This window comes from Thamnophis elegans, chromosome 3, assembly GCF_009769535.1.
Source record: "Thamnophis elegans isolate rThaEle1 chromosome 3, rThaEle1.pri, whole genome shotgun sequence".
Taxonomy (NCBI): Eukaryota; Metazoa; Chordata; class Lepidosauria; order Squamata; family Colubridae; genus Thamnophis; species Thamnophis elegans.
The window spans coordinates 38,591,110-38,607,300 of record NC_045543.1 but is presented as its reverse complement, the minus strand read 5'-3'; the positions used below and the strand labels follow the sequence as shown (position 1 = coordinate 38,607,300).

General features: G+C 35.7%; 2 protein-coding genes across 3 annotated transcripts in view; one reads left to right on the top strand and one right to left on the bottom strand.

The window, feature by feature from the left end:
- Positions 1-1,944, top strand: part of ATP6V1A (ATPase H+ transporting V1 subunit A) — a 32,190-nt gene extending 30,246 nt beyond the window's left edge. The window contains exon 15 of the mRNA XM_032212852.1: positions 389-1,944. Coding sequence (XP_032068743.1) covers positions 389-481 — 93 coding nt within the window. The 3' untranslated portion in view covers positions 482-1,944. The remainder of the gene's footprint in view (positions 1-388) is intronic.
- Positions 1,785-16,191, bottom strand: part of CTC1 (CST telomere replication complex component 1) — a 34,588-nt gene continuing 20,181 nt past the window's right edge. Inside the window, exons 10-23 of one of the 2 annotated variants that reach the window (XM_032212850.1) lie at positions 16,049-16,172; positions 12,367-12,478; positions 11,323-11,782; positions 10,619-10,708; positions 10,309-10,434; positions 10,054-10,118; positions 7,626-7,732; positions 7,276-7,441; positions 6,122-6,199; positions 5,871-6,027; positions 5,601-5,665; positions 4,714-4,879; positions 4,494-4,608; positions 1,785-3,180 (exon numbers count right to left, since the gene is read on the bottom strand). In XM_032212850.1, coding sequence (XP_032068741.1) covers positions 3,077-3,180; positions 4,494-4,608; positions 4,714-4,879; positions 5,601-5,665; positions 5,871-6,027; positions 6,122-6,199; positions 7,276-7,441; positions 7,626-7,732; positions 10,054-10,118; positions 10,309-10,434; positions 10,619-10,708; positions 11,323-11,782; positions 12,367-12,478; positions 16,049-16,172 — 1,935 coding nt within the window. In that variant the 3' untranslated portion in view covers positions 1,785-3,076. Of the gene's footprint in view, positions 3,181-4,493; positions 4,609-4,713; positions 4,880-5,600; positions 5,666-5,870; positions 6,028-6,121; positions 6,200-7,275; positions 7,442-7,625; positions 7,733-10,053; positions 10,119-10,308; positions 10,435-10,618; positions 10,709-11,322; positions 11,783-12,366; positions 12,479-16,048; positions 16,173-16,191 lie in introns of those variants that run through there. The other variant, XM_032212851.1, reaches the window with a different exon arrangement.

Here is a 16,191-nt window from a genome sequence, read left to right as displayed (position 1 = left end):
ACCTGCTTTTCTATAACTTGAGCTGCTGATAAAACAAAGTGGATGGCTTTGGTCTCTTATGGATGGAGCATTTCACAATTCCAATTTCTTTTTGAATATGAAACTTAGTACACATGCAGATTGCTATTTGATGTTACTATTGTAGCAGAAATGAAAGAGAAAATAGTAACTCCTGGTGCATGATGCAGTATTTATCAGTCGGGGGTATGTGTTCTATTTTGTTTTACTACAAGGAACAGGTGGATCTCATCAGGCAAATCAAAGGACCAGTTCCCTCTGAACCATTAGGAGGAATTCTGCAATGTTAAGATATTGATGACATCTTCTGACATATTGCTTTTTCTAAACCTTTTGAGTGATTATCCAGTTTTGCTCTGTTGAATTTCAGGACCCAATAAAAGATGGAGAAGCAAAGATCAAAGCAGACTATGCCCAGCTGTTTGAAGATATGCAGAACGCATTCCGCAGTTTGGAGGACTAGAAATTCCCATTTCAGTGTTTCTCATTTCAATCTTCTCTTTTTCTAGAAGATGAAGATATACATTGTGAAGAAGATTACTTATAACTGGAAAAACATTCCAATTTAGTTTGATTGTTGCGTGTGTCTTTGTGCAAAAGTAAAGCAGATTTTGCTTAGGCGCCAGTAAGGCTTGAAGTCTTCTCACCAAATTTAACCCTTCAACTGTTTCTCTTTTTGGAAGAGGATTAAGGTTGTCAAAGTATAGATTTATTCAGGGAGGAAAAAGGCAGTTAAATCAGTTTTCTACTGCATGTGGTCATGCATGATGCTTCAAAGGTAGTTTTGCTTATTCTTTAATGCTGCTGTTGTGTCTATAATCAATAGGGTTGATCAGAATTATAGATCACTATTTTGGTGCAAAAGCTCTTCCCCATTCTTCTTAATGTGCTGAAAAATCTTCAGAATTAGAACTGATGGGCAAAAATGATTCCCAATAGCAGTCTATCTCAGCCATTATTATTTGAGGAAATGTATGCCTTTTGAATGTACATGCAACTTGTTAAATTATTTTTCTATGCTTTTTATGCTTGGAAATTATGGACCAGAAAAGATCAACCCTTCTTTTATTTCTGGCAATGTTTGCTATTTAGAACAGTATTTGAGCAAATGTAACACTATAAACTTATAAAAATGAAAAACCATGTAACAGTTGTATAAAAGTTTTTAAATTTGCTGAAGAAGAGAATGTTAAGATCCCAAGTTTTAATTATTAAAAAGCTGCTAATCCTTTCTCTCATCACTCCTTGTAAAGACCATTATGTCTAGTGCTTTCTTATAGCATGTTAACAGCAGGCCTTGATGCTCATACATAATTACAATTTAAATAATGTGAAAGATAATCTTAAAAGGTTTTCTTGATTTAACTTCCTAATGTCATTGTGACATTACTGCAAAATTTGTGTGAATCCTCTCTGGAATTCTGTTTCCTTGCACATTTGTAAATTATTATAATATGAAGTATGATTATAAATATGATACAATGAAAAGTGGAAACAAGGTTGCTAAATACTATAATCAAGTAATATTTCCTCTTCCTGACTACTTTAACTATAGAGGTGATGGCCCTTCTGTTTCTGGTGGGTCACTCAATATAGTTTGAACCTTTTAGAAACGTGATTTTTACTCACTTAGGCAATGCTAATCAAATTTAATAACTGCATTTTCAATTCTTTTGAGTTCTATATTCAGAAAGCTAATTTCATTTATGCTGTGTTTGAAGAAAATGATATTTAATTAGCACAAAGCAGTTTTGCTTCTTTTGCTGAAATCCTTATTATGTTGTAGCATTCTATGCCTAGGAAACTGATTAACTACTATAACTTTACATACAGTGTATTATACTGCTTTGTTCTGTATTTCCCTCACTGCAATTTATTTTTGGATAAAAATAAAAATTTCTCTTTGTGTCAGTGTTAGAAAAATGATGTTCATGTCATGTCATAATATTACAAACTCAATGGTTCCAAAAGAGGAAATGATGAGAAGAATGGATTGTATCTATGGCTTTGTGTATATTTGTTCAAATCTTAAAGAATAAAATTATGTTGATAATATACTATTCTTGCCTATCATAGAGTAGACGTTTCTAGCCTTTTAACAGGTGCTTTGGGTCAATAAGACATTACAGAATTTAGTAATATAAAAATGAGTAAACTTAAACTCTTCCTATGTTACTTAATCACGTCAACAAACAATATTCAACTATTATCTTAAAGCTGATTGGAAATAATAGATATTGAGATTCAGGGTTATATATATGTTTAAATAGATGCTTCTAAATACTCAGAAGTGTCTACTCTCAAGCTTTAGGATATTGTTAGTCTATATTCCTTGGAATTGGAATCTGCGGGACTCTTGGAAATGCTTTTTTATTGAGTTATTAGGGCCAGCATTTTTCTAATTCCCTTCTCTAGAATAAAAGCTTTTTTTCTTCTTGAAAGTTCATTCTATAGTGATGGCCTCAAGAAACTACCATACAAATTAGGCTGTATTTGGTCCTAATTTCTGTGAACTGGGATGTAATAACCCCTAGATGGATTCCTGGCTGTCCTGGGGGATTTTATTAATAAATGTAGTGCAAAAAATAGCACATTAGGAAAACATTACTGCAAAGGGAATTGGAATAAATGCTTATTTGGTGTAAGCAGATGTGAAATGATGAATGGAAAATTATCTATCTCTTGCTTCATCATCTGTTATACCTTTCCTAAATTCTAGTATGTGCAAAAAGTAGTCATTGTTTTATATTAAGATGCACTTTTCTCAGTACAGAAAGAATAAAATCATGGCAACCAAATATCCTTTAATCAAATGTTAAAATAACAAAATCTTTAGTTATAAGACAACACTGATTTGTATTTTACTGAAAAGAATGAAAGGAGCAAAAAAAATGAGATTGATTTTTTTATATAAAAATATTTTCACATTTTAATGTTTGCAACAATACTCTTCACATTTGGGCTTATGAATGATAATATATCAAAATCTGGAATACATACACAAATTGGAATTACAAAATTCCTCCAGAGTAATTAGACTTTCTCCTCCTCCTGTTCTTCAGATTGTTTCCTGGATATTAAGACATACCAAATTTGGTCGATTCCTCATTCGACTTAAGAACTCTAATTCATTACAGAAAAACCTCCTCAATTCTCCTGACCCTATTAAAAAATAGAGAACTTTATAATCCATCTCTTTCACACTAAAAATAACACCAACACACTGTATATCTCAGCCAGTTCCTGGGTATGTCTTTTCTAATTTAGGGAGAAGGGTGCAGAGAAGCTATGATAGAGATCCTTTTCATTTTTAAAACATGAGTCATTACTGTTACAAGGAAATCAGTACAAGTTGAGGAACAATCAAGTGCAGTAGTTGGCATATTTATATTTCATATTTCTTAACAGCCCATCTCCCTCGTATTTATGCTTGCCCAATTAAGAAGATGTGCAATAGAATTCCATTTATCATTGCCTTTATTAAAATATATTTTTAAGAAAAATCAGGAAATCTGTTTGCCCACATCTGAACAGAAGCATACAGTATTTTTTACAATATACTATTGGTCCCCATTTGCATAAATCAGCCTTCTGCCCTTCATCAGATTAGATTTCAACTCCATAAAACTCAAAACACAGTGATCAATATTCTCCATCTCTAACTGCTGATGTTCCAATTAATATAAGAACAATTTTCTTGAGCTATTTTGTAATACAGATCAGCCTCTCAGTTCCTAGAATTTTTCCTTTAAACCTCTCAATTTAATTGCTAGCAGGTGTTTATTAAACTGATATCTGCTTTAAGTATGGAACATCTGACATACTGAAGTAAATTTAGCATCTTCCTTGGGTGTTTTATTCATCTATTTTGAAGCTTGTGGGATTTGTAAGCAGTAAGTTAAGGACTATAGTGAGGCATCAGGATCACTATATTGTTAACAAGTAATTTCTGTATTGATTATAGCAAAGCAACATATCACAGGAATAGTAAGTTGAATAGCTGCCATCAATTTTTTTAAAATTAGTTTCTTTAGCACTGAAAGTGTTGTGTGAGGTTGAAGGCATATACCATATTTTTCAGAGTATAAGACGCACCTTTTTCCCTCGGTGAAAATTCAGGTGCGTCTTATACGCTGAATATAGCATTTTTAGCCTCCCAAAACCCTGCCACCTTTGTAAAAATGGCGGTGCATAGCCTTTAGGAGGCTCCAGAGTGCTCCTGGGGGCTGGGGAGGGCAAGAATGAGTGAAAAATGGGCCTTTTTTGGCTCATTTCCCCCCCCCCCCCCCGCCCTCAGGAGCACTCTACAAGCCTCCTAAAGGCTATGCATGCCCTTTTTATTGGCAAAAAACAGGCCAATTTTCTCAAAAAACGGGCTGTTTTTGGAAGGTCTGCAGAGTGCAAAAACTTTTTTAAAAAATTTGCCTCTTCAAAATCTTGGTGCATCTTATACTTCGAAAAATTCGGCAACATACCTGTCTTAAAAGATTTTCTATCCATTCTGAAGGCCAACACTATGGATCGACAGACAACTGGACTTCTGCATAAGTTTCTCAAATACTGTGTGAGCAGATCTTGCTCTTCCAGTACCTGTCAAAATCAGATAAATTAGCCTTGATCTACACTCAAAATCATTGGGTAAAATTCCTAATTCAAGTAATTGGCAAATTTCTTAATTCAATATAAGCCACTTACCCTAGCTCCTGTGCTAATTTCATTATGTTGAATGCTGATACTTCCCTTAATCCGAATATGATTTTGTATGACCTCCCATTCCTTGGGGCTCAAACCCAACACTTGTTGCACCTGTTGATTTTTGCAAAATACCATAACCTCACTTGTTCCATCTTCTACTAGGATTCTGTGATAATGTGGGGTTTGAAATAAATATATCACATTCTCATTCAGAATAATGGATATCTGTAATTCTATTCTGTATGTCATAAAATAATAATTTCAGTTGCAGGTAGTCCTTGACTTACAATTGGATACTTAGCAACTATTCAAAATTATGATAGATGCCCCTCCCCCAGCTACTTATGGCTCAGTTGCAATAGCCAGCCCTCCCCCAGTCATGTGACCACATTGGGCGCACAACTTGCATTTATGGCTGTTTAGAGTCCCTTGCAAGCATGTGAATGTTTTGTGAAGATTTTGCTAAAACCCAGCATTTACTTCTAATTTTCAGCAAAATCCTCCGATTGTAAACAATGGGTTCAATTTACAGCCACAGATGTTGCTTTACATGGCAGCCTTTTTTTATAACCATCGTGACTTATGATAAAGTTGAGGATTACCCTGTACTCATTTTGATTTTAAATATATTTGATCAAAAAATAATTTTAATTCAGCAAAAAATTGTCAGACTTGAGAATTAAATACGTACTTCTATGGACAAAATGAGCAAACTATTCAACATTCTATATTATATAATTTTAACATGCATTATTGCTTTTCCCTGTATGCTATTCATATAGGTACAATAAAAATGTATTATTAGCAGTTATAGATAATGTTCTTTTTATGATCAGTTGAGGTGCTTTTTTCCTAGATAAATGTATACATTTTTTCTAAGCACTTACTTAGCTGTAGCTTTAATCATTCCTGTATGTGACGAGCACGAATTGTTACATTCGTTGGGCCTTCCCTGGGAAGGGAGAAAATATGTTGATAAAATCGTGCTAGTTATCATGTTAGTATAAAAATTTATATGGCACTGTTATTTCAGATTACAGGTGTGAAGTTTGAATGACCATGTGTTATTTCATACAAAATAATAAAACAATACAGCAATTATGACACAAAGAAAGGAGCTTAGGGATTCCCACATTCAAATATGACTGACTAGATACCTCTGTGGAGATGTTGCAGAGATCACAGAACCATTGCATGGATAAAGATAAGATACATGTCAAATGGCAAGTGACTTGTGCTTGGCCCAGGTTAAGAGGATGAAGTGGTATATTGAATAAATAACCTATTGAAAACTTAGCAGCTGAATCCATATGTCTGCAAATAAAAAAGAAAAAGGAGCTTTCATCAAATTCTACAGTTGGATGAGAGGCAAAAAAAATTCAAGTTAACTCCTGAGGTTGATACTCACTTTGGAGAATTGTGAGGTGGGGGACTCAGAATACACACATCACTAGAGGCAATAAAAACACAATAGATATTTCCAAATCTGTAATGAAAAAAGATGGCTTTTGGATACTAGTACAGTTAAATGAGATAAAGAGCTAATGAGAATGGTCGTGGAGAAGCAAAAAAAAATGTACAAATAGTACTGAGCTAACAACAGGTTTGCTTCCCTAACTCTGTCTTTAATTCATACTTACAAACAGGCTGCCTATTAAAAATGACAGGTGGCATTGTCTTTTCTTGAGCCACCAAGAGCTGAAGTTATGCATTATTTTTAGGAACTGATGAAAACGGTGCATATTAAAAATGTGTGGCTCAGTGGTTCCTGAAAATACTGTGTGGCTTCAGTGTTTTGGCAGTTCAAGGAAGGAAAACACCAGTTTTAGTAACAGGCAGCCCATTCATATCTTGTTAGTAATGTAATCAATAATCCAGGGAACTTCCAGTGATATTAACAAAGTGTCACTGAGAAGGACAGAGAAAGGAGCTGTGGCATGGCATTTTGGTACACTGCACTTGAAGAAGTATGGCAGTTATGGAGAAGCAATGGGCTGAGAAGACTGGCAAGGGGAGCAAGTGAGAAGATCAGGCACACCACACTTGAATGAGAGAATGATGGCAGCCAAGAGAAGATAGGCAGGAGGAAGGAAGGAGTGCTGATAGGTTTGGACAGACTAGAGCAAAGACTATGAAAGGAAGGGAGAAAAAGATGGGATGCATTAGTCTTGCTTGATTCATCCTGTAAGACCTCTCCAGACTGTCTCTTTGCTTTTTATCTTAACTAGATTTCTAAGTCAAAGTATATTTTGTGCGTGAAACAAAACACATTTTCTATTCTGTGGATATCCCAAATGGTAGCCAATACAAGACATTAGTAAAAACTGCAGCATGACAGTCATCAAAGACCAAAGCCTTTTCACTAATAGCAGTGAAGCAAATCCTATAAATTTGCTTTATATACTCCCTTGTTCATCACTGGTATCATTTTGAACAGTTGCTGAACAAATGATTGTACGTTGAAAACTACCTGCATTAGCACAGGCAAGCAGATATCAATAATGCCATGATATACGATGAATAATAACATGATGCTTCAGTACCTCTGGGCTCAAGGCGTACCTGGAAAGTTTGCACTGTAGATCCCGAAACAAAATCCTAGCTCCAGGCAACAAACCCCAAAGATATGGCACAAAAGCGGCTTGAATATAGATATCCAGAAGAATTGAAGAATCATGTGCAGGTGCTGTGCTCAGTTTCACAGTATAATTCCATGGCAAGAGGCCACCTAAATAGGTAGAAGACAGTTTGCTCTCAGGTTGATCCTAACGCCATTTTAGCTCTAGGTTATAGAAAATTCATTTTTCCTCTTGCAGAATAATTCTCACTAATATATTCTGAATAGTCTGACTAATGTACGCATGTTGTCTCAGCAATGCTTATAAATGCTTATACATTTTCCAAATAGTTACCTTTTTTCTGAGCACAGGCATCTGTTTCTGTCTTCTTTCCAGAATGAGAGTCACACAAAGTTCTTTCCCTTATTTCCCCAGAAAAAGAGACCAGGGAACCTTTGGAGCTGATGAGGGAACATTTAATTTACCACATTTCCTGCTTTTCATCCAAAACAGAGATTAAGGTAATCTGGTCAGTTTAAACTATAGTTTTAAACATAACTCTAGATTAAAAACACTAACCCTAGATTAAAAATAACAAATAAAATCAGTAAGATACAAGCATCTTCTAAATTAAAATTCAGCTCAACAACAAATTTAAAAGATTTTTCAAGGTACTGTCTACATTCAGTGTTTTAAACACTGAAAAAAGAACAGATACAGTTAATATATCAATTATTTAAATTTAAATTTGCTGCCAATCTCATTCATTCACTCTAGAAGTGCTAAATTTTGGCTTCTTAAATACTAACACTATCTGAAGAAAAATGACTTTGCCTGCCAAATGTTTACTTGATAGTCATGGAACAGAGAGAAAGCGTTCTCCTAAAGTTCTTAAAACTAAGTTCATTCTATAGTCTTCCAGTAAGTTAACATTAAGCAATCAGGATCATCATCACTTTGAATTGTGCCCGTACATTTAAAATCATTTTCATCATTTCTATTGCAAAACTATGTTTTAAAAGGAAGAGCTGCAGCAATTTCTGGAATCAACTCATTAGTAAGAGATCCCTCAGCAGCCAATGGCAAAATCCAGAAATACACAGTGAAAATGCCTACTCTCTTCCCAGCAAGCAGAACTCAATTGTTACCAGACACAACACAGCCTCCGAAAACAGCCTCAATAATTAGACATGTTCATTAAAAAAGTAGATTTTTAAATACTGTTAGCAAAACTATCTGGAACTTTGAAGATTCTAAACAGAAACAGTTTTTTTCCCCTGAAAGGAGCACAAACTCAAGCCTCCTGTAAAGAAAGCCATAGTAAATGCAGATGAAATGCCTACTTAAATGGAAACCCATCCTGGAGATACTATTTCCTTATCCAATATATTTTGTATGTCATATGTATATGTATGCTTATATATGCGTTAGAAGCCACACACCAAGACAGGACCCAAGAAATAGTAACTTAAAAACTACCATATTTTTTGCACTAAGACACACTCCCCCCCCCCCAAAAAAAGTGGAAAATGTCTGTGCATCTCATAAAGCAAATATTGTGGCAGGGGGAGAGGGTTGGTGTCACCACTGCGATTCGCCACCACTGGGGAACACTGGAGCCTTCGCTGCCAATTGGCGGTTGGATCGGCCTCCCAGAATACCACCAATCAGTTGTTTGAGGTGGCTCAACACCACTGGTCAACTGAGCTGAACTGCCACCACCACAGTGGAATGCTGGAGCCTTCACTACCAAGCAGCTGATTGGCAATTGGATCGGCCTCCCGCTGCCACCACTCACTGGCCGCTGCTCGCCATTCTTGTCTTTGCCATTTGTTGCTGCTGAATGGCAGTGGTGGCCATAAGCGGCAGCAGCAATCAGTGGCGATCGGCGGCAGCAGGAGCTGATCCAACTGCCAATCAGCTGCTCAGTAGCAAAGGCTCTAATATTTCCTGCTAGCAGCAGCTCAGCTCTGTTGACCGGTGGTGGGTGCAACGGAGCGGAGCCCTGACAAGCCACGTGCTGGGGCTGTGATAACATGCTGAAGCTGACTAGGATGCTAGCCAGATGAATACCGGATGGATGCTGGGAGGCAAAGCCAGATTTTTTTCTTCTTCTTTTCCTCCTCTAAAGCTAATGTGCATCTTATGGTCCAGTGCCTCTTATAGTGCAAAAAACACAGGGAAAAATTAATTCCCTGTAAAATAAGAAAACCCATTTAGTGAACTGATTCTTCTCTGGGTGCATATTCTCTCCTATACACAGATCACACTCACATGAAAACATGTGCATGTATGCACGCATTCAAAGAGTCTTCTCTCCTTCCAGCCGAAACAATAAAAAGAAAGGGAAAGTGGCTGGGAGTAGGCTAGCACTTAATTTGGGTTTGCTTATTTTTAGCTGAGTGTTTCAGTTGTAGTCTTTGCAAAGACTTCATTTGTCTGTCAGAATACACAAGAATCACATTATGTCCTAGCTGTAAATGATAGCTAAATCTTAAATTATGATTTTATGCACTCAAAAAGAAAGAAAAAATTTGCTTTAAAGCAAACTAGGTTTAGTGTGAACAAGCAGCCTGGATATGCCTCTCCAACTCTTTTCTACCATGTGCTTCAAAATTAATTTATATTGTATTGTTAGCCAAGATAACAATGCAGACCAGAAGAATATGATTTTTTAAAAAGTAGAGCAATGGATACCTGTATGCCATTTCATTTCCTTAAAGACCATAATTACAATTTCCACAGTAAATCTCTCAGTAAAGAAAAAGAAAATACATTTTACCTCAAATTGAGTATTTCTGCAATGGAGAACATTTTTTGTTCCCTTTTTAACATGTCTGACATGGGCTGAAAAAGAAAAAATAAATATATTCATTCACTGCTCTGCCCCTTCACATCGTGAACCTACTGTACTGTCATTACAATTGTTCACTTCTACTCACTCATAGGACTCTATGTATTAGCCTTTTAGTTCATTTCCTTCCCAAATCATAATAGAAACGACTGGTAGAAATTCAGAAGTAACAAATTAACTTACCTGAGAAATTTGTCTCACATGATGCACATAGGCCCCATCGGGGAAGGGCAGAAAAAAGGAACAGCTCATGTTTGATTTGTTTCCTGGAGCCAATGAGGAGCACTTTTTATCAAAAATATCCAAATCCTGAAAAAACATAGTGAACTGTGACTTACTATAGAATCAAACAGTATTCAGACACCTCCACTACAAGGAATCTTGAAATTTGTAAGACAAAAAATTGGACTAGAAGGCCCAATCACTGATTTTTATTCTTTCTGAATAAATCAGCAAAAGTCCAACAATAAATTGTAGTTTCTTTTAGTCTTACCGTGCACTGAGGTAGAATGAGCTGGTACAAATGGTCAACATGTAGAAATGGGAACCAGTGCAGAGAGTTCTTCAGAAACAGTAACAATACCTGAAGAATAATTTGAGAAGTTCAGAACAAAAGAAACCCAAATTTTACCATAAGAGTGTTGGTGGTGATATAAGCCAAAGTATGCTGTTTGGCAAGATTAAGTTCTAGAGTTCCTAGCTTGCGTAGAACAGCATGTATAGTCTTGGGGGTAAAACTGGGCTTGTGTTATAGCGGCCAAATTGTGCCAAAACTGATTGGGACTATCTTTACTATTTGTAGGGAATGCTGTATGGGCACAACAAAGGCAACTAAAATACCTTTTGTGAAACTATGACAAGCAGCAAAGAACAATGTCCATGGGTCCATTTAAGGACAACCACAATATATGACTTAAAACAGATAATTAAAAAAATGATAAAGAAGGTAAACTATTATACATTTCCGGAACTAAGAGCAAGAGCAGATTAATAGATCTGACTGAAGATAGTCTGATCTTGAGCTAATTAATAAGTATAAAAGAAAAAGCATGAATTGATGTCATTCAGTTTGTTCTGGATCTCATGAACTGATGATAACTACACATTACACAATTATGATTATGGAAGAACAACAGAAATGCAACATTCTCAATCAATGCAATCATGTGCCATTTCTCCACTTTGCTTTACCCTTACTTTCTGCTGGGCTTTGCTGGTGTCTTCAAAATCAATAATCTTGAGCTCCTCCTGTTCTTCACTTTCTTCAAGACTGTGGCATAGCTTAGGTTTGCCTATCCATAAAACTGTGACCTGAAAGCAGAGTTGCATTGTCTGCCCATTTTCAGATATGCTTTCTGAACTATGGAGGTAGTTGCGCCATGCAAGTCCTTCCTTTTGAATCAGCAAAAACAGACGAGATACACAGGTGATCTTTTCAGTACTGTTCCTGAAATGTTCTGGTTCCCTGGTATTTGGTTCTTCTATTTCCTCTCCTTTCCTTTTAGCTTTCCTTACTGAGGGTCTCAGATCAGTTGTTGAACTTCCACAGTCTTTAACATCACAGGTTGTCTGTTGATAGATAGGATGACCTTTTTTGTCTCTCTTTTCAGGAATATGAAGAACTTTCACATCTTCAAAATAAAACTGTGCATAAAGTCTGAAAAGAGAAGAGCAGAAAGGTGCAGCTCTAGAGATGTTATAGGGAGAAAGAAACACAAACTGCAGAATTAGGACACTAATTATAATGATTTTTCTCGAATGGACAAAGTGTTTCCTATAATGGGTCGCTCCTCCATTTTCATTCTCAGTTCTACTGTAAAGCACCTGCAATGTGTTGGCCCTTCAAGGTAGACCAGACTAGAAAACCAGAGTTATGAATCTAATACTACTTTCATTAAAAAGTTAGAGAAACAGAATGGGTGGAAGTTCGTCAGATGGAGATCTGGTTGAAAATGGAACTTTGGTGTTAAGAGATTCATTCATAAGATGCAATGTCACATGACTACACCAAACTCCAAACATAGAGAATAACTGGTATGGAACTTTTATTTTAATCAAGAGAAAATCAGAATAAAGGAAAATATTCAAAATTCTAAATATGAGTCATAGTACATTTTCATATTAGACTTCTTCATACTTCTAAAATAATATTTTACACTTGGCTTTTTCATCTGCATCTTTGACTTGTTCTATGAGTCTGCTGTTCTTAAACTTTGTAAGTTTAAACAAATGGATACTTGCCTTTTCTTTTTCTTTATATGATTGGCTGTAATTGGCTGTTGTGAAGAAGAAAAGTCATTTTGAGGAAATTGCTCTGTAATAAGCTGAAAAATATTCACCTGGAGGAGGCACCCTATAGTTGAAAAAAATGAAATCAGTTAATAAGCAAAGTTGACCACTATACAAAACATAGCAGAGAAAGCAGAAGAAACAATTTCTCCTCAAGACCCACCTTAACAAAAGTGATATAGGACATGATCAGGTTGACCCCAAGGGAGGGGTCAAATGCATCATTCGTCATGAGTTCCTTCATGCCCACAAGAGATCTAAGCCCAGTCCACGTTGAATTCCTCCTACTCTTATATCCTCTAATTTCCCTTAGCCATCTGGATCTCCGGATTTGTTTGGCACTTAATAGGTGCCTCTGACCAATTCTAGCTTTAGGTATGAGATACTAAGCTTCAATTCCTTATTTTTCTCTGATTACACCTGAAACTAGAATTGATCATAGGCACCTCTGCTAAGGTAAAAAAGAAGAAAAATAGTTTGTTCCTCGCAAATAATGAATAATTTACTTATGACTTTTCTTGCTATTTCTTTAATACACACTATTATAAGCTCTGCAAGACAGACATCTGTTTTCTAAAGGACAGAATGGTATAAAGGATGAGTATAAAGACTCTCATTTAAAATAAATGATGAGTTGGAGGATAGAAGAGTCATCATCCATATTAGAAAGGATGAACACTTCACTGAACTTCAGATCCAAACAGTCAAGGGTTATTTATCAAATTTATATTCCAACTTTCTCAAGATAATGCGCAGCACTTCCTTTCTCTAATATTTTCCTTACTTCTCTATCACTATGATAGATGTGGCTGAAAAATACATCCTATTTCAGGAACAACTTGCACCTAAACTAGCAAATGTATTGTGTCACAAGTGTTTCAAATTTGTTCAAATTTCTTTAAAATATCACTTTATGTATTTATTTCTGAACTACACTGTTTAAAGATATTGAAGCCATTTAAAATATTTCTGACCATTTTAAGGAAAAAATCTTAAACGATCTTATTTTTAATAAATGTTAAATTTCCCCATACTTTTAATAGGCTATTTATAATTGAATGGGATTTTTATGCCATAGAAACAATTCTACGTATGTCACACCAGAAATATTTATGCTAAGAGTCCTGCTACTTTCATTGTAGCCCAATCATATGGTGATACAATACAATCTGTATTTCAGATCATACAGCTAGCTTGATATATAATTTAACATAACGAGTATATTCTGCAGTAGGTTTCCAAGCGCAACTCAAGATGCTGGTTGTTACCTTTAAAGTCCTTCATGGCATAGGGCATGATTATTTGAAGAAATGCCTACCTCTATTATTTCTGCCTATCCAGAGTTAATGTGGGTATGATCTATTGGTGGACCTTTTGTATTTTTCTACTTTGTGTGATTCTAATTTTTCTACTGTGTCTCATTCTAATTGTTTTAGTCAGGGCTATGTTTCAATAGTTTTAAATGTTTTACTTTTTGTGAATTTTCTAAGCCACAATAGGTTTTTTTTTTTTGAAGTGGGTGGTAATATCAAATCAAATAAATTAAATTGTTGTATCTTTCAGAATTGAGTTTGATCCTAGGATTTTAATTTCAGAACATAAAGTTGATTATTTATCTTTGTCACTCATCAATATCCCAATATTAATTAGAATAATTTCAAATAAATAATTAAAACTTTTGTAGGACCCTCCTTTTACTACCAAAATTCTTTCTAACCAAGATAGGCTTAACTTTCTCCATCTTAAAATATCAGCTATTATATTTTTCCAGATTGGCAAAGATTTTTGAATAAATATTTTATTCTATTTCAGTAAATGTCCAAGTACTTCACTGGTTTAATATTAACATTAAACATTAACATTACAGTTTTAGATGTTTTTGCTCTTCAAATAGGTTAATTTCATCATCTGATTCTTATCCTGATATTGAACTACACTGTTGTATATATTTCACCACTGATTCTAAAGGGGGCAAGATTTTTAGATCCTTCATCATCAGCATTTATCTTTAATTTATGCTTTTATTTTTTTCTGAAATCTTACTCTCCTGATATTGTTAGCTAATGCCAACAAAAGGAAAGGAGAAAAAGGCCAGTGTTGTCATGTCCCTAGTGTGGCAATAGCAGTAAGACTTATATACCGCTTCCCAGTGCTTTACAGCCCTCTCTAAGCAGTTTAGAGTCCCCTAACAATCTGTGTCCTCATTTTATCCATCTTGGAAAGTCTGAATCAACCTTGAGCCTGTTTTAGATTTGAACTGTCAAACTGCAGGAACACGGCAGCAGAAGTAGCCTGCAGTACTGCACTCTAGCCACTGCACCACCATGGCTCATTGTAATAGGTTTGGGATTGTTTCTGGCTAGTGAGCACATGTATTAGAAGCATCTTTTGTTTTGATTAGAGAAAACAAGCCAACTTCATCAGAATAAAATATTCATTTTGTACTATTGGAGAATATCTTTCCTTGAAATGCTGGATTTAAGGAAATATCAGCAATGCTTCATTTCAACAATGTGATACAGAATTTTAGCATTTGTAGTAAAACAAGTGCTATACTGAGTTAACTGTTAGGGCCATTTGTGCTCTGCATCTTGTTTTTGGATTCAGCCAGAAATGAAAAGTGCAGAGTGGTCTCCCACAACCCTGAAGTTCAGCAATGATTGGAAACTTCTCTTCTGCACATGCCGTTGGTGCAATTGCCCAAATAACTTCCTCTGTCTCTCTTTCCATCAGTGTTTAGAAGCAGCTACTTTCACTTCCATATAAGCATGCTGTGCAAATAGCACACTGCTTGCAGAAGAACTATTTTCACTCTGCTGATGGTTGGGCATCAAAATTAAAAAGCTGGTAAATTTTTTATGTATATACACCATGAGAGGCTTTCAACTGTCAAGTAAAATTTATCTTTAAAAAGTCTTTAAATAAAATCTCAGGCTTGTATAGGTCACCTCCTAGATCACAAGAGAACTCTCTTTTTCTCTAAAATCATCTCAAAATAAAAAGAGAATACTTTCATTTTATTTATGGAAGAGCTAGTTAAAATTGTTTCCTTTAAACAATTGTCTACACTTCTGCAAACTTGTATTTCCTCAAGTCTGCTGATACTTTCCTCTTTTCCAGCTACATAAACATATCACTCAAATAATTAAATAGGAATAGAAAAAATAAGATTGTCAGCTAAAATTGCATGGACCACCACGGGGGTCCCCAACCCCCCGCTCATGAACCAGCACCGGTCTGCAGCATGCCAGCAACTGGATTGCGCAAACAAGAGAAGCTCCATCCATGGCAAGGAGGCAGCCCCCAAAACCCCACCCCCTCCAGTCCATGGAGAAACCTTTCTCTCTGGAACCGGTCCCTGGAGCTCAAAAGGTTGAGGCCGTTGGACTACCAGACAGTCAACTTGATGAGAAGATTCATTTTCTATAGCAATAGTGCAGTATTTCTTTCAAAATTCTGTCATTTGTAACCAATGATGGATACTTTCTTTAATTTGTACAAGAACTGTACAAAGTAGAGTTTCTACTCTAATATTCTGTAGAATCTCAAAATATAGTTGCTGTTAATATTAAGTGGCCATTATTTTATATTTCCCACGAATTATAGATAAAAGTGAAATAAATACTGAACATACCTATTAGTGATGTGTCAGTGAATGGTCTACAATCCTTGTGGAATATTATACAAGGAAGACTGTTACTTCTGTCACGTAATTGGAGGGAACCATTATTGGAATATTCCAGCACTCCAAGCAACAGCTATCCTCCCACCCCAAAA